At 54.8% G+C, this 20,954-nt stretch overlaps 2 protein-coding genes across 5 annotated transcripts; one reads left to right on the plus strand and one right to left on the minus strand.

Annotated features, from left to right (window-relative positions):
* The first annotated feature begins 98 nt into the window (after positions 1-98).
* On the plus strand, positions 99-17,318 carry NPRL3 (NPR3 like, GATOR1 complex subunit). 4 transcript variants are annotated; one of them, XM_066640733.1, is made up of 14 exons: positions 99-293; positions 1,591-1,660; positions 2,547-2,585; positions 4,987-5,116; positions 6,990-7,064; positions 8,160-8,313; positions 8,675-8,756; positions 9,581-9,718; positions 10,285-10,441; positions 15,118-15,224; positions 15,396-15,525; positions 15,668-15,857; positions 16,317-16,509; positions 16,912-17,318. In XM_066640733.1, exons 1-14 carry the CDS (start codon positions 176-178, stop codon positions 17,075-17,077), a joined length of 1,749 nt encoding a protein of 582 aa, XP_066496830.1. In that variant the 5' UTR covers positions 99-175; the 3' UTR covers positions 17,078-17,318. The 4 variants fall into 4 exon arrangements, with proteins under 4 accessions (XP_066496830.1, XP_066496831.1, XP_066496834.1 ...); XM_066640737.1 differs by having other exon boundaries at positions 134-211; XM_066640734.1 differs by lacking the exon at positions 2,547-2,585.
* An 812-nt stretch (positions 17,319-18,130) lies between these two features.
* On the minus strand, positions 18,131-19,443 carry MPG (N-methylpurine DNA glycosylase). The gene is made up of 3 exons (XM_066640749.1): positions 19,259-19,443; positions 18,885-19,089; positions 18,131-18,519 (listed from the first exon to the last, which is right to left on the minus strand). Exons 1-3 carry the CDS (start codon positions 19,397-19,399, stop codon positions 18,131-18,133), a joined length of 735 nt encoding a protein of 244 aa, XP_066496846.1. The 5' UTR covers positions 19,400-19,443.
* Between the last annotated feature and the right edge of the window lie 1,511 nt (positions 19,444-20,954).

Consider the following 20,954-nt stretch of genomic DNA (forward strand, 5'->3'; position numbering starts at 1 on the left):
CAAGAGTTGAGGCCAACTGAGCCTGCGCAGAACGCACAGCTGGGCCCTCAGCTGGCGTCGCTTTGGCCACTGGGCATGCGCACCGCGCAAACTGCGGGCGCGCGCACGCACAGCCCGTGTCTCCGCCCGTCTAGTCGTCAGCACCGGCCGCCTCTATGGTGGTGGCGGCGCGAGCATGGGGGAGAGCTCGAGCCCCATCAGTGTCATCCTGGTGAGCTCCGGCAGCCGCGGCAACAAGCTGCTCTTCCGCTTCCCGTTCCAGCGGGGGCCCGGGAACCCGGCCGCGCAGACCGGTGAGGGAGCTAGGGCTATAGTCAGCCCAGTGCGCATGCGCGCGCGGTGCGGGAGCGAGGGCGCCAATCAATCCACTGCGCATGCGCGCGCGGTGCGGGAGCGAGCGCGGCCGCCGGCCCACCGCGCATGCGCACGTCGTGAGGGAGCCAGGGCGCTGTCAGCCCTGCGCGCATCTGCCTTACTTCGAGACAACAGGCCACGCCCATCGACATGCAGGCCACGCCCCCGACAGGCTGGATGCTGTTCCCATGGCGACAAGCATCCTTCTCTCTCTTGGACTAAGGCGAGCAGGTGTCGTCTGAACTGACAAGCCTGTATCGTGGACACGTGTTCTGAGGCTCTGGGCTGGCCCTTCACGCCTCTACACACAAGTCCAGGGGCTGGCTTCCCCTTCCCCTCTTGGCCCCTGCTGCCCCCACAGGAGGGCTTGGAAGCAGGTCCTGCTGGGCTCCATCTGTGGGGCACCTGTGGGGCAGGGTGGCAGCAGCAGCAGCAACCTCAAGGGGGCCACTCTGGACTCCTCAGTCCCTCAAGCCTCAAGGAGGCTGAAGCCATTTCCCCACAGGTGCCCCACAGAAGTGCTTGCAAAGGGTGAAAAGCACGTGATTAGTCTGTGGAACTCCTTGCCACAGTATGTGGGGATGGCACAGGATCTGGTTCCTCAGAGAGGTTGCATTCATTGCCTGGTCCGAGCCCTCACCCCACATGTGCCCCACAGAAGCGCTTGCAAAGGGTGAAAAGCGTGTGGTTAGTCTGTGGAACTCCTTGCCACAGTATGTGGGGATGGCACAGGATGTGGTTCCTCAGAGAGGTTGCAACCATTGCCCGGTCTGAGCTCTCACCCCACGGGTGCCCCACAGAAGTGCTTGCAAAGGGTACGAAGCATGTAAGTAGTCTGTGGAACTCTTTGCCACAGGATGTGATTATGGCATCTGGCATCAGGAGGAGGAGGATTATGGGAGGCAATTGAGGGCCCAATCCTATCCAGTTTTCCAGTGCCGGTGCAGTTGTGGCAGTGGGACATGCAAAGCATCCTGTGGTGGGGAGGCAGTCACAGAGGCCTCCTCGAGGTATGGGTATATTTGTTCCCTTACCTTGGGGCTGTGTTATGGCTGCATCAGTGCTGAAAATTTGGATGGGATTGGACCCTGAGTGGACAGAAGTGAGTGCTGCTTCAGGCGATTGCTTCAGTTGACCTCGGAGATGGGGCAGCCCGGGTACTAGGAGGGAAGTTGGGGGCAGAGTCAGGAAGTGAAGACTCAAACCTGCTCTTCTGAAAATGTTCCTTTTTTCTAGGGAAGCCAAGGAGTAGGTATGCTGTGAACAGTATTGGCGACAATGTGGAAGACCCAGATGGAGACTCCAGGTAACACATGGTTACTAAAAAAAAATCCTTTCTGTTGACCAGCTGGATGAGTTGGGTCATTGGACCTGGGCATGTTGGCCAGCACAGGTGAGCTCAGGTCCTCCTGTGAGGAAATGGTTAAACAGAATGCTGTGTGTGAAATGTAGGAGAGCTCTGGGGATTGTTGCAGGGATGTGGCACCCAGTCCTCTTTCAAGCCAGTGCAATTGGCAGGCTGCTTCTGGACTGAAAGGCAATCTAGCACCTGAAGTTGCAAATGGCCACTGGAGTTCTCGCTGGGTTCCAGGGCTCAAGAGGTCTCCACCAGAGGGACAGTGCTGCAGAGCACAGAGCAAGGCTGGGTGCCTTAGCCTGAGGGAGGAGAGGCCCCCATTTGACAGCTTTTTCCTAGCAAGTTAAGCCACATGGTGGAGACTAGGCTAGGCTGTATGCTTGAAGAAAGCCGGGCAGAAAATGGAATTCCAACTATCCTGCATGATCCTTCCTGGTGGTGTTCTCTTGAGAACAAGAGGATTCCTGGATGAGATCAAACCCAAGGCCCTTGCTCCAGGAGCTCATGGTCTCCAGTAACCTGGAGCTCCCTGAAGCTCTTGGTTAGCCCAAATCTCTGATGTCAAGGAGATCCCCTTGAGCAATCGGTGCCATTGCTAGTCCCCTGCTCCCTGCATTTGCCTCATTCTCCCAGGTGGTGATGGAGCGGTGCTCTCCTCTGTGTGTGTGTCCCCCTTTAGAAATGTTCCCAGAGGACCATTGTGCCAGCTCCTCTCTCTGGCCATGAACAGACATGGCCCTTGTTCCTCAGTGTGTTTTAAAGTTGTGTTCCTTTGCCTGGTTGATTCTTCTCTTCTGTTTTTGAGTGGTGCTCATGGCTCCTGTTCCTGTTTCAGAGAGCCATGTCCTCTCAGTGATGAGCAGGTGGTGTCGGGGTAAGACCAAACCTTCTGAGCCAGCCTCTGTCTTGAATGGCTTCCCTCTCACTGCCACCTCCTTGTGCTTTGTCTCTGATCTGTCTTTTCCTCCAAGCTGCAGATGAATCCAAGGACAGGCTAGAAAGGCAGGTGTTGGCTCCAAGAGACGAAGGCAGGAGAACCAGACCTGGAGACAAGGGAGTGAGGGAACGTCACCTCTCATCCTTCCTGCTAGCCATATTATTGGGGCAGAATAGACAGCCACACAGCACTTCACAAATGGGAGGACCAAATGTCTCAAATTTCAAAGCCTTCTGCTTTGCTTCAGAATGGAAACAAATAGTTCAGACTCTCAGAAGTGCCAAGGGAATGGTGGCGATTCCTGCAGGCTTGTGGCTAAGCTTTGCAACACTGCCCAATTCTGGCCTGTTTTGCCTTTGTTGGGACTGAGCTGAGGCTGTTGTGTCCTGCTGTATGGCATCCAGCTCTCTTGCTTCCTGACCATTAGGCAGTGAGGGCCCCCCCCACCCACCCAAAGAGAGCCCCAGGAAAAACCTTGACACAGTTTCAGATTTGTGCAAAGCCTCCATTTTAGGACCTCACCAAGGGTGGCAGTGCAAAACCGCAACAGTGGTTCCTTGTGGAAAGACTCAGACTTCCAAGTGCCGGAATGGGATTTACACGTTTCTGGTCCTGAGGAGTTCAGTTTCTGGAGAGAAAGCAAGTCTCCTCTGGTCACTGTTTTCAGTCTCTCTTCCTGATCCCCACGTTTCCATACAGTGTGAGGAAGAGGCCCTCTTTCTTCCCTCAACACCTTGCAGGATTCTTCCATTCCCTACAATGAGCACTGCTAGTTTTCCTGGGGGAGGGGATGAGATGGCCGAGGTCTGCCTGTGGCCTGCCTTGGCTGCACGATGTGGTGAGTGGTTGCCTCCCGCCCTGGCTGCTGGGGCTGATAAGCTGGCAATCTCCCTGAGCCTGCCCCAGGTTGCAAAGGAGGTGCAGCCGTTCCCTGCAGTCTCGGATAGGCTCAGTGGAGGGCCTCTTTGTTTTTTTCCTTGCTAATGCCTGTGATGGGGAAAAGTGTGCCCACTCACCTACCCGTTCCCAGATTGTACATTCCCTTGTTTTCCCCTGGATTCCCAGTTGCCTCCTGACACACGCAACAGCTGCCAAGACTCAAATCCCCCTCTGCCTGGCAAATCTTCCCTTGACTGTATGGATTGGCCATTCTCACATTACATTTTCTAGCATGAGAGCCATGGCCCTTCCTTGGAGCCTCCTGCAGCACCTCTCTGCACAGCTCTTGGAAGTGGGCATGTAGTTGGCACAAGTGTATTCTAGTAGTGGCATTGCATTCAGGGCATTTGGCATAGAACGGGTTCTATAAACTGATGGATCTCTATGTGTGGAGGCAGGCATCCTCTCTTCTGTGGCTGCCCAATCAAGTTCAAGGCAGGCCTCTGAGGCGCAAGCCACCTGAGGGTTCCAGGGCCTTCCCTGTTTGCCATCCTTGGATTGGAGCCTGCAGGCAGACTGTGTGGGCAAGCCTGTTTTGGAGAGGATCTCTCTTCTGGAAAACAACAGACGCTTGGCACTTGGAAGGGGGACTAAAGAAGTACGTGGAGCAGTCTAGAGAAAGGCCCAAGAAGCAGCCAGCTGGCATTCTGGACATCTCTTTCCATTTGCCCAGGAGGCCAGGATTGACTGGTTCATGCCCTGGAGGTCAGGAGGCCTGTGTCTCCCCCATTTCCTTCAGTGTGGAGGGCAAACAGTGGGTCCTTTGCTGTCCACTGCATCTGCCTGGCACTGACTCTTGTAGGCACCTCTGGGAGGGCCTGCCTCCTAGAAGACTTGTTCCACTGTTTATTTTTCAGGGGAGCTGCCCCCCCAGCCCTCATTTCACAGCTGGCCGAGCTGGAGAGAAGTCTGTTGAGGAACTTTCTGCCTCAAAGTCTTTGACTTAGCTTGGTGAGGCTGACAGGGTGCAGGCATCCCTTGTCCTGAAGCATGGTGGTTGGTTGGCAACCTTCAGTCTTGAAAGACTATGGTATAAGCATGGACGCACCCGCATTCGGAGGAGCTGCTCAAACCTCGCGGCTCAGTGCGCAACTTAGTGTAGTGAGTCCAGGGCCTGCAGCTGATGCCATCTGCACCTAACCTTTCCACATCCTTTCGAGAGCATGTCCTCTGTGACAGACGCATGCCCGCGCCCCTCTGCCTGTGCCCCTGACGCTTCCAGTAATTCCAGTGATTTGAGAGCTGTGATCTCTGTGGCCTCTTAATTTTCCTGACTGATGGAATTGAAGGTGTCCCAGTGTGTGTGGGTACAATGGAGGCTAATGTGGGGAATCTTGCCTGCCGCTGGGACAGCTCGGAAGCAGGGCGAGGACAGTCACAACCCTTTCTGCTCTTGAAGGTTCTCCGACGTCATCCTGGCAACCATCCTGGCAACCAAGTCGGACATGTGTGGCAAGAAGTTTGAGCTGAAGATCGACAATGTCCGGTTTGTTGGCCATCCAACGCTGCTGCAGCATGCCTTTGGGCAGGTATAACTGGGCGTGGGCTTCATGGTGCCTAGGGCAGCCCTTGTGGAGCATCCTTGTGCCACTGCAGGGCTGCTGCCCTGTGCTTGGGACTGGTCCTCTGCACTTGCTACTGCTTACCCAGGAGGGCTGCTATCCACAGGGCTGGAAGGGTTTCCAGAGAGCCCCATGCTTGTCACAGGTGCAGCCGTGTGTGAGCCTGCTGGGTGGGTGTTGTGCCCACACGCGGCTGAGCAGGCCCAGGGAATGTGCTGCATTCTCTTTGCCAGGCTCCCTCTACCCTTTGGTGAAAGTGTCCAGAGCAGGGCCCATGCAGGCTGTATTGGGAAGGGCTGGCAGGCTCATGGGGTTGGATTACTCCAAGGCCATGGTTACCTGGCCTTCTCTCCACCCACGTGGTGAGCTCTTTGGGGACTCGATCATTTGATAGGAGAAGAACTCTGGAGATTCCCAAGCAATTTATACCAAAAGGAGCTGGAACTTGGACTGAAAAGAGGAGATCCTTGTGGTGTGATGAAGGCGACTGAATGGCTCTTGGGGTGCCCAGATCCACGAGGGACTAAAGGGCGATGGGGATCAGACGCATGCCCCCGCCCTTTGCTGAGTCCCTCAAAGGGCAGCCCAGGCCACTGGGTGCCATCGCAGATAGGAGAGTCTGCCATGCAGAAGGGGGGCTGTGAGCAGGCACTCCAGAGGACTGCAGCCAGCGAAGGAAGGCTCTGCAGGCCGTGGCAGCCCCTCTCTTAGCCTGATCTGCATCTCCAGAGAGTGGAGAAGTTGGGCTTCTGAGTGGGACTGCTGGAACTGGTACATGTTTACACGCAAGTGCACACACTTAGCCCCTGTCAATTGCCTCCTCTCCCCAAGAGACACCTGTGGGAAAGTGGCTGCCCACCTAGTTCTTTTCAGGGGGAGGGGGTCGGTCTGTTCTGTTGTTCCTGTTCTCTGGCTCCATCTAGTGGCAATATGCACCCCCTGCAAGAGCTCCTCATGTCTATGGCACCTGGCTGGTCTGCACCGCTTCTCTTCATCTTTAGCTCAGAAAGGCATTTAGAGTGGTCGGGGTCATCCAGTCAGGCCTCCACACTTTTGGTGGAATTCTACCCTCTGGCAAGGGTGCTCAGCAAGCCTTGGCCGCGCTCAGTGCAAGCGCTCGGGATGCCTCTGCTTAGTACAGCCAATCCCTGCACTTCCTTTCCCGGCTCCACAGCAGGAGGGGAAAGGGGGTGGAGAGGGGGCTGCTATAAGGAGGTGGCTTGGCAAGGACAACCAGCCAAGCATTGTGGCATGCTGCGCCCAGCCCCTGATGTGCAACACCCTGTGGTGGCTCGTGATCAGGGAAAGGAGCTCTGCATCTGCTCAGAGGCACTCTTTCCTCCTCCCCATGCCCTGGTGCTACCCAGAACACATTTAGAGGCAGAGCCATTGCATGGGTTGTTTTGTGGTAAGAGCAGCACAGCAAGGGCTATTTGCGTCCTCTCTGTGTTCCTCACCCAGGCTGCACCTGTGGAGGGAGAGAGTGGCCTGGCCTCTCCGGGAGGTTTTCACTGAGTGCTGTGGGGCTCTCCGGGGTCTGGCTCTGGCAGATAGGTTTGCCTGGAAAGATGCTCACCTGGCACTGTCAGTCTTCCCCTCTTGTGTGCCAGGTTCTTCAGTATGTTCTGGGCACAGTTCTGGTTCCTGCGCAGGGGTGAAGCTCGTGCCCCGCCCACAGTGCCTCTTCAGCCCTGGCTCTTGGGATTGCCCTTGGCTTTAGCCGCCTGGAACTCTGCACCCCGCTGCCCCCGTTTCAGAAGCAGCACAGGTGCAGCTCTGCTCTCCCTTCCCTGCCTCTGGTTCATTCTGTCCTGGCTGCATATCTCTTGTTGCTTTGCAGATCTCCAAGACGGATCCCTCCCCGAAGCGCGAGATGCCCACCATGATTCTCTTCAACGTTGTGTTTGCCTTACGGGTAAGGGCACGCTGGCCAACCTCCCATTGCCTGATGCACACTGAGATGGCCGCCCAAGGCGGTGCTTCCTCTTGTTCACTCCTTGCAGAGCCTGCAAGCATTCCATCTGTCACTCTGGACCCAACCCTTGCAGGCTTCAAAGGGAACATGGGATGAGCAATGTCTGCTCAATAGAAGGATGCGGCATGTGTGTCTTCCCCCCCATGCCCCCAAAACATGCCACCTAAGGCATGACGGGGGTTGGATGTTGTTCCCCTCATTCCCTGAGGATCCATTGCTCCAGGTGGCAAACCCACCTGTGCAGTGATGCTGGCCGCACAGAGGCATGAGGTGGGGTGGGCTCAGTGGTACATTGGGGCCCCCTTGTGCCAGTCAATCCCCTCCAGTCCTCTCTTGCACAGTTTCTTGTGCCTGCCACGGAACTGCTGATAGCCTCAAGACTGGGTCGGCTTCTGACACCCCCATTCCCTCCCAGGGGAGGGTCCTAAGGTGAGGGAAATGGCCTTGTGCGGCTGTGCTTCCAGACCCTGGGTGGAACTCCTCTGCAGCAGGCGGGTGGAGTAGGCAGAGGCCCAAATGTTGTAATCAGCACAGGGGCAGCAGTGTAGAAGCTTTGGGTCCAGCACAGCACAGTGACTCAGCAGGAACTTTGGCAGCATGGAATGCTGAGTCACAGTTTGGGTGGCAGGAGTTATCTGCCACTGTGTGCTCCGATTCCGCCTGCACCCTGCCTCTCCAGCCCCACCTTGTCAGCTGCACACATCCGATAGCATTGGCCTCTGTGCAGGGAGCAAGCCTGCCTAGTGGGCTGGGAAATGTGGCCGTGTCAATTTGGATGGAGAGAGGTCCAGGTTGGAAAGGCTCCAGAATCACTGAGAGCCAGTTGATGATCCCATTGGGCGGGGGGGGGGGAGACTGCCTTGCTCCAAAGGCCTCAGTTGCCACAGCACTCTATGACTGAGTCAGTAAGAAGCCTCCGGCTCTGGGCGTGGGGGACATGGGAGCCCGTTACCAGGAGGGGCCGCATTGGCACTGCTGCCTTCCGCACAGTCCCACATGGCTGCCTGCCTTCTCTTCCCTCCCTGTTGCCTACAGGCAACTGCAGACCCTTCTGTGATCAGCTGCCTGCACAATCTCTCCCGCCGCATTGCCATCGTCCTCCAGCACGAGGAGCGCCGCTGTCAGTACCTCACCAGAGAGGCCAAACTGATCCTGGCCATCCAGGATGAAGTGTCAGCCATGTCAGAAGGTGAGCTGCAGGCACTACCCTGGCCTTGGTATGCACCCCTTATGGCTCCTCCATGTCACTTCTTGCGAGTGCTTGGGAGAGAAGGCAGCAGGGCTGGGGCGGCTGCCTTGGAGCCAGGGCCGTGGGCTCTTTGCCCTCTGCCACTGGCCCCCCACTTCGGGGGCCGCGTCTGCCCTCCTGCTTGGCCTGTGCCTTGCTGGGGCTGTCTGACTCGCAGCCTGCCTGCAGGGGGAAGAGCTTACTGTGGGGCACATGAGGGGACTGTGGCTAAGCTTGGACAGGAACGCTGCTGCTGCTGCCTTGTGGAGGGGTCTTCAGGCAGTCCCGGAGTGAAATCTGTCTGTCTCCACCTCCCCCCCAGCAACAGAAGGCCCCCAGTCACCTTTCCTCCACATTCTTCCCAAATGCAAGCTGGCCAGAGACCTCAAGGAAACTTACGACAGGTGAGAGCGAGGCTTCAAGGCCGCCCCGTCTGGACAGCAGCGAGAAGGAGCAGCTGGGGCCGGAGCTCTTCCCTGGGAGGGCGGCGACTACATTCGGCTCCTTTGATTAGGGGAGGGGGCAGCAGGTGGCAGGGAGGTGTCAGAGAGCTGCAGGTGGCCTGGAGACCGACATCTCTCTTTCCCATTGCCCTGGAACAGGCAGTCACACGCACACCCATAGCTGTTGCTGTGCTTGGTTACTGGAGCCATGGCCTTGTTCCCTTTTGGGTCTCTGTCTGGGGTGGTTCAAGGTGCCAGAGGGTGACTCTCTCTCTCTCTCTGAAAGGCTCTCTCTCTACTTAGCTCACCCTGCTCCAGGCAGTGCTGCCATCTAGTGGGGAACCACCACTGCTGCAGCTGCAGCATAAACAGCTTTTTGCAGCTCTGGGGCAGGATGGGTGGTGCAGCTTCCTCTGAGGCTGGAAGGAGGCAGATGTGCAGACTTGGGACATCCGGGAATGGGGGGGGGGCTTCCCGCAGGAGCCTCTTGCTTTTGAGCTCTGGCATGCTGCTTCAGTTCCCCCAAGTGCCAGGGAGGGCACTGGCTTTGCAGAGTTACCCTGTGGGGCTCCCGGGTCTGGCATCAGAGCAGCCTTTGATGATTTGCTCCCACGATCCACAAGTGAGGCGTTGGTGGCAGCTCTGATGCCAGCCCTGGGTGCCCTTCAGAGCGGGACTCTGCATGTTCAGTGCCACGGAGCAGCAGAGGGGGAGGAAGCAGGGGTTTGGGGTATGTTGTGGCTCTATGCGGGGCAGCCAGTGCTGACCTTTCCCTCCACCTCTAGCCTCTGCACGACCGGTGTGGTTCGGTTGCACATCAACAATTGGCTGGAAGTTAGCTTCTGCCTGCCACACAAGATCCACTCCGTCGCCTCCCGTTTCATTCCCCCGGAAGCCATCGAGAGGAGCTTGAAGGCGATTCGGTAAAGGTGCTCTTGGAGCCATGTTTGCTGTGCATGGTGTGGGAGGTGCTTCCTGGACTTGGAAGTCCTGCCTCCTTTCTCTTGGCGACATTCCTGCAAGGTGGATCAAGGCAGACTCGTCCAGCCCAAGGGGAGGCTCTAAGCCAGACAGTCCCAACTCTGCCTGTGAAAGGAACTGTTCTGAGCTGTTTGCAAGATCCCTTTCATGCCCTTGGCAGAGCCTCCTTCCCCTGCAGTGCCATGTCCAAAAGCTGGTTGTGCCCCCCAGTCCAGTCGAGATGCTTTGAAGAGGCTCCCTCTTGGGCCAAGCCCTGGCTGCTCTTCCCAGCAGACCTTTGGTCCTCGAGGACCAGCTGCTCCCAGGGTCCCTGAAATGATGGAATGGGGTGGGGCTTGCCTGGGTGTCCAGCTGCCCTACGTGGGCGAGGAAGCGGTGAACAAGGCTCTGGTCCACTTGGGATTCCCACAGAGTATCTGGTATGGAAAGGCTGCCATTGATTCCCAGCAGGGCCCTCTGCACCTGCTCCTAATTTGTGAGGGGCCTGTTCTCTGTCCTCTCGCTCCAGGCCTTACCACGCGTTGCTGCTGCTCGGAGACGAGAAGGCCCTCCTCCAAGAGCTGCCCTTGGACTGCTCCCCTGCCCTGGTGCGCGTGATCAGAACCTCCTCGGCCGTGAAGAACCTCCAACAGCTGGCCCAGGATGCTGACCTTGCTTTGCTCCAGGTCCCTCTGCCTTCAGTCCTGGGAGGGTCAAGAGTGCCCCCTCTGCCCCCATCACGGTCTCCTCTTCAGTCCAGGACCCAGAGTGCCGCCAGCAGGAGGAGGGCAAGAAGGGGCCTCAAGGGCAGGGGGCTGCACCAGCGGGCTGAGGCCAGGCCCTGTGCTAGCTGTGTGCTGCTGGAAGAGCCTCTCTGGAGTGGCAACCCTTGCTGCCCCAGAGCACATATGGGGTGTGGTGGGGGAGAAATAACCCCTTGCTTGCCCCAGGGGGCCACTGGAGGTGCACTAGGGTGGAACCCCTGACTCTCTGCTGTGCCCATCTAGTTCAGCAACTTATCTCCAACAGTGGCCAACCACAGGTTGTGCAGGAAGCCAGTGGCACCTGTTTCCCTCCCCCGCATGTGGGCCCCCAGCAACCAGTGTTCAGGGGCATGCAGTCCCTGAAAATGGGGGGGGGGTCCTACCCTGATGTGTTGGTGACTGGAGGTGCTGCCTGGCCCTGAGCTCAAGCCCCTTCCCTGAATTTCCAGCCTCCATTGACCAGTTGGTAGCCAGCCATTATCCCTTCGCCCCCATTCCCCACCTCCCCCACAGCATGTGGGACTCCTCTGCTGCCTGATTGGGTGGGCTGGGAGGAGAGTCGTGTGCAACCCCATTGCCAGAGGGAGGAAAGGCCAAATCTCCCTCAAATGTTCCCATGAATGTTTGGGACTGGCGGGCGGATAGAGCTGCTTTTCTCCCCCTCTTGCCAGGTGGGACTTGGTCTGGGAATGTATAGTGCTGCTTGTTTGAACTTGGAACGTTCAGGTTCTTTTTTTTTTCATTATTTTAAGGATTATTCACTCAAATCACCTTGCTCCTGCATTTGCAAATTTTCTTCAACCTTCTTTTACATATACTTGATAAGCATGTTATTATACATGGTAGATAATAAAAGAAAATACTAACAAAAACACACATATGCCAAATGGCAAAACACAGCAAAATTAATTACTTCATGTAATACTTAATTAACTTTATACTGCCAGCAGAAGCGTCCTTCTGATGGCAGCATTATAAACAACATAACAGCACAGTGGCACACTAATAGAATAGGCTACCCAGGTACCAGAAGAGAACTGGAAGGGGTTACAATTTGAACTTTAAGATGACAATAAAGTAGCATAGCAAGGAAATTTTTTTTTTCGAGAGATTATCACCTTTCCAATTATTATTTCAATTCTTTTACTAAGAATGAATAAGTTAATCATGCTCATTCATTTCTAATTTATATCACAATTTGAATGTGCCCCTAAAACCAACTTTAGGGGACTAGCGTTTTTTTTTTCCTTCTTTCTATTAAAATGTGGATACTTCATTGCAGAGAGGTGTGCAATTGCACATCAGGCTCTCCTAGAATACAGACTCACTGGCATGTACTGCAGCTTTAAATCCTATCAGTAACTAGGTCAGGTACAAAGATGCATTCAGGAAGAAAGAAAACCAGTGCCATCACCCACTTAGCAACATAGCTCACCCACACTGACACTTCCCACTTAAGATCACGGTTGTAGGAAAGCTAGAAGAGATGCAGCCACTTGCAAGGCAGGCAGGGCTACAACTGTGTTCCAAGGTAAAGACAAAGCAGATCTTACTGCAGCACTGCAAACAACTATGAGATTCATTTAGGTTCAGTCAGCAGAGGAGAGTGTTATGAATATGTATGGTTTAGACTTAGTAGCATTGCAAAGCCTGAACTAAAATAACCTAGCAACCCAGAGGGGCTTGCATTCCTAGCTGCAAGGAACCTACAACCCACAGAAGGTGACAAGGTGGCACTTCCGTAGACTGCCAGAAACCTACTAGAGTGGAATGCAACTGTAGACCTCCAGTGGGAAAGGGAAACCAAGGGGATAGCTTTGCAAATTGCTTTTAGCCCTACTGAGGGAAGACTTTGTCCTCAAGGGTTTCAGACACCCCATCAACTGCTGCCCTTGCAACTTCTTGCAACCTAGGTACTCAACAAGTAAAAATCCCTTTACCATGTTGGTTCACTGTCTATTGGGAACAAAAGTTCAGAATCTTGCCTTGCTGTTCAGCAAGCTACTAAAATTCTCTTTGTGGACTAGTAACTTGAGGTGCAGCCTTTAAAAAATTATTTTAAGCATTATTTTACTTGCAAGTAAAATCTTTTCAATTTTATTTTTTTTACACAAGACTGCGCAGAAAGAAAAAATTCTTACTCGAACCGAGCAGATCACAGTTAAAAATAGCTGCAACAGGGAGCTTACGCAACCAGGCTGAGAAATTGCCAAACAACTGGTGAACACCCAGACAGACAATTTTAGCTTAACTTTTACTAAAAGCACAAGCAGGAATTTCTTTCTTTTAACATTTAAACTGAAAAAACTCAGGACTTTCTAAAGTCCAAAAAACATGTATAACTAGGGAAACTTAGATTTCCCGCGCCTGGCCAGGCTGAAAACTGGAGTGACTCCACTCACTGTTAAAAAAAAATCACTGCCGTTAACTTAGCTGACTATACTTAGAAGTCAACTAGAAGCACTAATTGCAACCAGAAGAATTAGAGAAGTTTACATACCCTATTTAGACAATAGGAGATAAGGCACGTGTGATAGACAACATGAAACAAAGAAACATGAAATAAACAGGCAGCATAAAGTCAAAATCATAATGAGTTCATTACTTAAGTTCACAGTCACTTTGGAAGTGACGCTTACTAACGTTTGCATAACAATTAGCAATTCCTGTGAGGGAAGAACTTTGACAAAGAGCACTTCATAATACTACAGCATGTATTATATTTACTTATCACTCTCATTCTCACACCTCACACATGTCCATGGACTTCAAACACTCCAACACATTACTCACTTTATACACATCTGCACCTATAAATAGCATATTTCACATTACACATGCTTATAATTTACAGCTCTAATGTACATGCAAAAGAATTAAACATTTCATACTTACTTCAGACTTCCCTCCATTCTGAGGTTTCCAACACTGAAAGCACACTCACAATACAATCTTACCTCTCTTCTCTTCAGATGCCACGTCAGCCTTATCACTTCAGGTACTATCTTCTGTTAGATCTCATTGTTGGATCAACAATGGGCACATTGTCCTTTTTAATTTTTTCTTTCCTCGTATTCGCTCCTCCTTAATTCTTACTTTGCTCCATATTCTTTTTAACCAGCACACAAGCACACAGCTCTGTTATAACTATTAACTCACTTTAGCTTAAAAGAACACAGCCTTAGACAGGAAGCAGATTCACTGACTATTTTTAGGAGAACTGCCAAGTTGCTACGCTGCTAAAGCGAATTTTTAACTATAGAAACTGCTTGAGTCACTCTAATATTTACAGATTTAAACTCTGTCTCTAAAAGGACAGTGAGCACTAATTAAAGATTGCTTACTAACTTTCTCACAGGTATGTCTACCACACACAAGGGTCCAGACAATGTTTTTTACCTGTTTCACCGCAGTTCTGGCCACCCAGAACTGGAACCTGTCTTACCCAGACAGTAAAATCACTGGGGATACACACAATTTTCCCCGAGGGCCCTTATTTACCCAACAAGGTCTACTTAAGGTACCAGACTAGCAGGTTTCCCAATCTCCTGCTCCTACTGTACCCAGTATTTACCTTGTGGTAGGGTACCTTGTACATTACTGTACTTCTGTACCCTGTACTTACCTTGAGGTCCACACCCTCATGCAGCAACTCCACTGCAGCAACTCCACTGCAGCTCCACTGCAACAACCTCTGGTCGACCAGACAGACAGACACTTAGACAACACTTAAACACATACTTACCTGCTTGCACCACTCACACCATTAGACATCATGTGCAAGCAGGGGAGAAATCATCATGTACAGGGAGAACTTGTATCCCATGTCTTTTCCAATTTAAGTTGCTTGGTATTTTTCCTAACTGCTTAGCAGAGAACAACCAGAGTCCCATCTGATAGAGAGATTTCTGGGACTTGGTCTCTGGGTCAACATGCTAAGCAGACACAGACTCCCTTAAAAGCATATAGAAAAATTTATTTACATGCTATTTACAGATTAAGAATAGATTAGGATGGATACAGGTTCTAAGTTACCCCATGGTGGATCTTTGATTCCTCCTCCCAACCACACCCAAAACTCCTGTACTTGTACTCTATGAAAAACAAGTGACCCATGTGATATTCATGTCACTTCCCTCTCCTCATTTGGCATACTGGTACATGGTTCTAGCCCTCACTGGGAAGTCCGTTATCCATGTATGGAGAAGTTCTGGCTTGCACTTTGATTTCACAAGACCCTGGAATGTTCCTTTTGGGAAAGCTATGACACACATGTTTTTCTCTCTCTGCAGGTCATCTTGACATTTTCTACCTTGTTTTTAACAGAAAAACACTAGTCATGTTTTTCCTAATGTTCCTCCTCTGAGAGAAGTTAGGTTAGCCCCTAAAATCTATATCACTGGCTGGAGGGGAAGACTGGGGGTTGGCCTCTGCTCAGACCCCCACCCTTCATGTGAGGATCCAAAGCAGAAGGTGGGCACCCAGCTGGGGCCTCTTGGGAGCAGCTGTTCCTGTTGCCGCTTCTGGGGTGGTGCAGGGCAGCGGATGAAGGCCCCCCCCCCCCCGGCTGACAAGCAGCACTGTCTCCCTTCCTGCAGGTCTTCCAGCTGGCTGCACACCTGATCTACTGGGGCAAGGCCATTGTGGTCTACCCGCTGTGCGAGAACAACGTCTACATGCTGTCCCCCAGTGCCACCCTGTGTCTGTGAGTGTCACAGGGTGTGGCCTCCCTACGCTGTCCTGGGCTGGTCTCTCTGGCTAGCCTGCCTTACAGGGCGGTTGTGAGGATCTTGGTTGATGAGACCTCATCTGGCTCTCCTTGGAGGGCCAGGCAGGGAAGGAAAAAAGAGCTGTGTCTCTCCCTGCTCCTCTGCAGATATTCCCCATTGGCGGAAGAGTTCTCCTGTCAGTTTCCTGGTCATGACCTGCCTTCTGTGTTATCCAAGTTCTCCTTGCCTGTCTCTCTGTCAGAGTTCAAGGACCCTCTTGCTCCACCAGTGCAGGAGGTAGGTGAGGCTTTAAGCCTCTGGGGGCCAGGGGCCTGGCTGCAGAGGTCTCTGTCCAGGAAGACGCACTCTTAGCTGCCATGTGGCCAACAAGCTCTCCTTTCGCCACTGACGGCTGCTTTCTCCCTTCTCCCCACACCAGACGCAGCTCATACAGATGGTGGTCTGGATGCTGCAGCACCGGCTCCTCATTCAGCTTCACACCTACGCCTGCCTGATGGTTCCACCCAAGGAGGAGGATTTTCGAGCCAGGGGGGAGGAGCTGCCCTTCGCGGCCCGAGTTGGAGGCCGGAGCCTCAGCACGCCCAACGCGCTCAACTTTGGCTCTCCAAGTACGTAGGAACCGGCCTGAAGGAAGCTTGGGGCTCGGCTGTGTTTTGGGAACACGTCCTACCTTTAAAAGGGAAAGGGGGGTGTCCCTGGCCGTATTCCCTCTGCATGGCATCCAGTTCTTCTCAGCCCCCTTGCCAAGTCTGCTGCCCTGAATGGGAGGGCATTGGCTCCCTTCCTGAGAAAGCCAAGGGGCAGGTTTTTATCACACCTGAACAAAAAGGCTTTACCAGATGGCAAAAAGCTGACAAGAATAGGGCCTGATGGGAGGACTCCCACGGCCTGAGGCCTGCGGACAAAAGGCCCTGTCACGTGGTCCCCTCCAACAGATTTCAGAAGGAGGGGGGACCTGTCGCAGACTGGGGGGAGGCGCCATAAAAAATGATGCTTTGCGAATATGACAGGCGGGTGCCTTAACACTCACTTCTCCACCTTCCATTTGGGGCTTCTCTGCTTGGCAGCCAGCAGCGATGACATGACCCTCACCAGCCCCAGCATGGACAACTCCAGCGCAGAGCTGCTTCCCGGGGGAGACTCTCCCGTCAACAAGCGCATGACAGAGAATCTGCTGACCAGCCTCTCAGAGCACGAGCGGGAAGCAATCCTCAGTGTCCCAGCCGCCCAGAACCCAGAAGATCTGCGCATGTTTGCCAGGTAACCAGAGAAGGGCAAGATACGGGGAGCCCTTTCTCTTCAAGGGCTTGTGCATGTCCAGCACTTGCCAGCCTCCGATCTACTCCAGCCATCCTCAGTCTTGGTTCTGCCTGCTCCCAACTTCCCTCGTCCAACCCCCTTGCTGTGAAGGGTGCCGGACAAGGAGCTGAGGGTAGCCCCAGAAGGTGAGGGATGGTGTGTGGCACCTCCCCTTCGGGCACGTCCGCACCTGATGGGTTGCTGCCAGGGGGCAGAGGTGCTCCCATGTAGAGGAGCCACATCCTGGAGCTGCGTTTCTGCCTCTTCTGCAGCCCCTCCCTCCCCGCAGAGGGACCTATGAGCTGCCCACCACCCAAGGCGCACTGCCGCTGGAGCTGAGGCTCTTACTCTCCTGCCCTGCAGGCTGCTGCACTACTTCCGGGGCCGCCACCACCTGGAGGAGATCATGTACAATGAGAATGTGCGCCGCTCCCACCTGCTGATGCTCTTTGACAAGTTCCGCAGTGTGCTGGTGGTGACCAGCCACCAGGACCCCGTCATCTCCGTCTTCCAGTCCCTCCAGAAGTGAGGAGCCTTGCCTGCTGCCCCAGGACCTGTGGACAGGAGGGGCCTCTGCTTCCTCTCCTGAAGACTGGAGGAGGGCCTGGGAGGAGCACTCAGGCAGAGGAGAGAGGGAGGGCATTCTGGCCCAGAATGTGGCCCAGAGCAAGTGCTATTCCTGGGGCTCCCCATGGGGTGATCCTGCAGCCACCTACTCAGGGCCGGGCCCCCCTCCCTGACACACAATTAAAACATCTCATGTTGGAAAAGGTGGGGTCTCTCTCTGGGCCAGGAAACTAATTGACAGGGGTGGCTCCGCCCCCCAAGTGTTAGTTGCCTGAAAGGCAGGCAGCAGAGCTTGTCAGCTGCAACCGTGTCTACAACACCAGGGCAGTGGTGGCAGCCTTACTGCAGGTGAGCGGTGGGTGGCAGCAGTGGGCAGGTGGCAGCAGTGGAGAAGGGGCACTCTCAGTGGCGGAGCCAGAGGGGAGGGTAGTGTTTTAAGTGCCGAAAGGCTCCAAAATATGCCGCGTAAGCTGCCTGTCCCCCACGCTCTCGGAGCACGTCTGGGGGTGAAAGCAATACAGAGGAGACACCTCCACGTTGCTTTTGCTCTTCCGAACAGCTTCGCTACTGGGCACTCTCACGGGCAGGGCAGAGAAGCCTCCCTCCTACGGCATTGCCCTATCCCTCCTCCAGTCTGGCCCAGCAGCAGGCCCTGTTCTAGGATGTGGATGCACAAGTGCAGCCCTGGCCCTTATGCTCAGTGGGGCTGCAGCACCCCTCAGCTTCCAGCCAGCACAGCCGGATCCCAGGAGGAAAGGGTCTCCTTCCTTGGCTGGCTGGCACTGTGAACAGCAGGCCCTGTGTGACTGTGCCTACCCGCCTCTTCTTTGGGAACAGTCATCCACCCCCCACTCCCAAAGCAAGACAGGTTCCAGGATTCACCTTCAACTATCCGTTTAATGCAGGACAACCAAACACTGCTGTATTTTATTATTATTATTATTTTAAGACAAAATGTGAACAGTTCCAGTCGACTTCCCTTCCATCAGCCGCAGTCTCCGTTTGGCACCAGCGCTCAGCTACCGTGTTCATCTCCCAGGCCTGAGGTAGCCAGCTCTGCTCTTTTGTTGGCGACACTCACGCACTTGTTGCCCCGGATGTAGAAGCGCAAAGGCTTCTGGGCCCACTCACCACTGATGCCGATGCGGGTCGTACAGACAAGTGCCTCCTCGGCTGGCAGCTCTGGGCCACGCTCCAGCCACATGGCCAGCTGACTAGCCAGGTCCTGCTGGTCAAAGCTCTTGTCGACGGCCAGGGCCTGGCAGAGCTTGGAGGGCCCGTTGCACAGCTGCCAGTCCTTGGGGGGTTGGGCCGGGCCTTTGCGCTGAGCGAGGCGCAGCTGCCTCATGGCATCCAGGCCTTGCAGAGGCTCCAGGGAGCGCAGCAGGACGGCAGCGCCCTCCCCTGCCAAGAGGGAGAGGCAGCATCAGTGGCTGTGCCACCGGAACAGACACCTTTAGCAGACAAGCCCCCACCCAGTGGCGTAGCTGGAGTGGGTGCAAAGTACTACATTTTGCAGGGAGCCTCATCATGGAGTGCAAGCAGCCCCTCCCCTTCAGAGCTGTTCTGGGCAGGGCTCCAAAGGGGGGGAAGGAGAAGCCCCTTACACTCTGCAGTGAGGCTTCCTACAAAACTTAGTGCTTTGCACCCCCTCTAGCTACGCCACTGCCCCTACGCCATGTTGCCGGAAAGAGGAGGCAGCAGCACTCCAGGTGAAGGGGTGGGCAGTGGTCCTGAAGTCCTGGCCTGGGGCCCCATCCTTCACTCACCCTGGCTGGAGATGTTCATGCAGAAATAGATGCCGTAGATCTGGTACACGTACAGAGTGCCGGGCGCCATGAACATAGCTGTGTTCCTCGCAGTCTGCCGTCCGCCGCTGGAGTGGGAAGCGGCGTCATCCCCTCCCAGGTAGGCCTCCGTTTCCACGATGCGCCCCCGAAGCTCCGTCCCGTCCGGGAGCCGCCGGACCAGGACCTGTTCGGCGGATCAAAGCAGGGAAGTGCCTCGCCAGACCTCTCCGCCCAGGAGTGCCCAGCGCCCCTGCCCAGACCAGGTGTGTCCAGCGCGCCTGCCCGGCTCCGAGCGCCCACCTGGCCAGCGGAGAGCGCCAGGGCTCCGAGCCAGGTAACCTCCTGCCGGTTACCTGTCCCAGGAGGGCCTTGGCCAGGGCGACGCAGGGCTGCTGGAAGAACTCCGCTCCCAGGCGCGGCGAGAGGCTGGCGGGCTTGCAGCCCTCGGGTGGACCTGCCTGGACCAGGGGGCGCCCCCGCCGCTTCCCCGCCATGGCTGCTTCCGCGCCTCCCCTTCGGGGCGGGGATCGCGCCTCCCAGCCGGTCCTGCGCGCTCGGAGCAAGGTCTGCGATGACTGATTGGCGAGGAGTAGCAGCGCCTGCCCGCCCGCCTTCGCCCCTCCACCCAATGGCAGCCTGGATGCTCCGCTGTTTGCCTGCGGTCTGTTTCTGCTGCCGATCTCGCCCTGTATGGCGTTCTCGGGTTGCTTTTGATGCTTTGCACATCAGCTCCGGCCGCCTCCGCTCCGCAGGGCAAGAAGACCAAAGGCAAGGTTTCTGGACCCAGCGTGTGATTAGTCTGTGGAACCGCTCGCCACTGGAAGTGCGAACGGCATCTCGCCTCGATGCCTTTAAGAGGGGATTGGACAAATCCCTGCAGGAAAAGTCCATCATGGCTTACAAGTCGTGTGCAAGCCCCTGATTTTAGACGTGGGCTACCCCAGACTGCCAGATGTAAGGGAGGGCAGCAGGATGCAAGTCTCTTGATGTTTTGTGTGCTCCTCAGGCAGCTGGTGGGCCGCTGTGAGATACAGGAAGCTGGACTAGATGGGCCTGTGGCCTGATCCAGTGGGGCTCTTCTTATGTTAATCTCCTGGATCCAGGGTGACCAGGTACAAGGACAGAGTGGCTCCACCTTTAACCCTTTAAGAGGGAACTTTAAAGACCATTCAAGAGGGAATTTTAGAAGGTGTAGCTCAACATGGAAAGGTTTTTAAAGCCGCATCTGCCCCAAGTCCCTCTTCTATACAAGGGTTCAAGGTAGAGGCACTCTGTCCGCCATTGTATCTGGTCACCCTGCCCGGGATCCATGTGCATGGCTTTTGCCTGGCAGTTCAGGGTTACATCCTGTTGCCACTTCCTTGCATCTGGCATTTTGAGGTAGCCTAATTCTAAAATCAGGAGGTTGCACACACCCATCAGGGCTTGTAACCTGTACTGGACTTGACTTCTAGAACTCTGTCCAACCCCATTTTTAAAGGCATCTAGGCCACATGCCATCACCACATCCTGTGGCAGGGAGTTCCACAGACTAATTACACACTGGGTAAAGACCCCTTAACAAAGGCCACATCATTCAAGAGCAACATGCGTGGAATGTTCCAGCAGGGCCATAGCTAGGGGGAGCCTGGGGGGCTTTGCCCCCCCCAGCATTTTTTCCAAACCTGCCCTCTTTATCCAATCTGGAGTCAGTTGGGGGTGATCTGAAGCACTTTTTGCCACATTTTGCTTCTGACATATAAAAGTATGCAAGGTGCTTCTGGCAGGGATTGGGGAGGAGAGAGAGAGTGCATGTGTGCAGCATGAGTAGAACAGGGTCCTGGGGGGGCTCCTTGGAAGATATGACCTCTGGTCACCCTGCCCCATCCAGAGCACATGGGCTGGTCAAGAGCAGCTACAAGAAGGTTGGGAGCGATTTCTGCTCCTGCTGGCTGGGGGAAGGGAGGGTGCTAGTTCTTCTACTGTGGAACATGCTAATTACTGTAATGGTACTGCTGTGGGGAGGGGGCAGGGAGAAATGTTTCTGTTTGGAGAAATCATGGGGCAGGT

This window comes from Tiliqua scincoides, chromosome 13 (assembly GCF_035046505.1).
Source record: "Tiliqua scincoides isolate rTilSci1 chromosome 13, rTilSci1.hap2, whole genome shotgun sequence".
NCBI lineage: Eukaryota > Metazoa > Chordata > Lepidosauria > Squamata > Scincidae > Tiliqua > Tiliqua scincoides.

Bases quoted from the DNA above. Each gene is read 5' to 3' on its own strand.
- MPG (XM_066640749.1), bottom strand. From the start codon at position 19,399: ATGGCGGGGAAGCGGCGGGGGCGCCCCCTGGTCCAGGCAGGTCCACCC. The intron at 19,090-19,258 runs GTAACCGGCAGG...TCCGCCGAACAG, and splicing joins CCAAGGCCCTCCTGGGACAG to GTCCTGGTCCGGCGGCTCCC. The intron at 18,520-18,884 runs GTGAGTGAAGGA...CCCTCTTGGCAG, and splicing joins CATGAACATCTCCAGCCAGG to GGGAGGGCGCTGCCGTCCTG.
- NPRL3 (XM_066640733.1), top strand. From the start codon at position 176: ATGGGGGAGAGCTCGAGCCCCATCAGTGTCATCCTGGTGAGCTCCGGC. The intron at 7,065-8,159 runs GTAAGGGCACGC...TGTTGCCTACAG, and splicing joins ACGTTGTGTTTGCCTTACGG to GCAACTGCAGACCCTTCTGT. The intron at 15,225-15,395 runs GTGAGTGTCACA...GCTCCTCTGCAG, and splicing joins CCCAGTGCCACCCTGTGTCT to ATATTCCCCATTGGCGGAAG.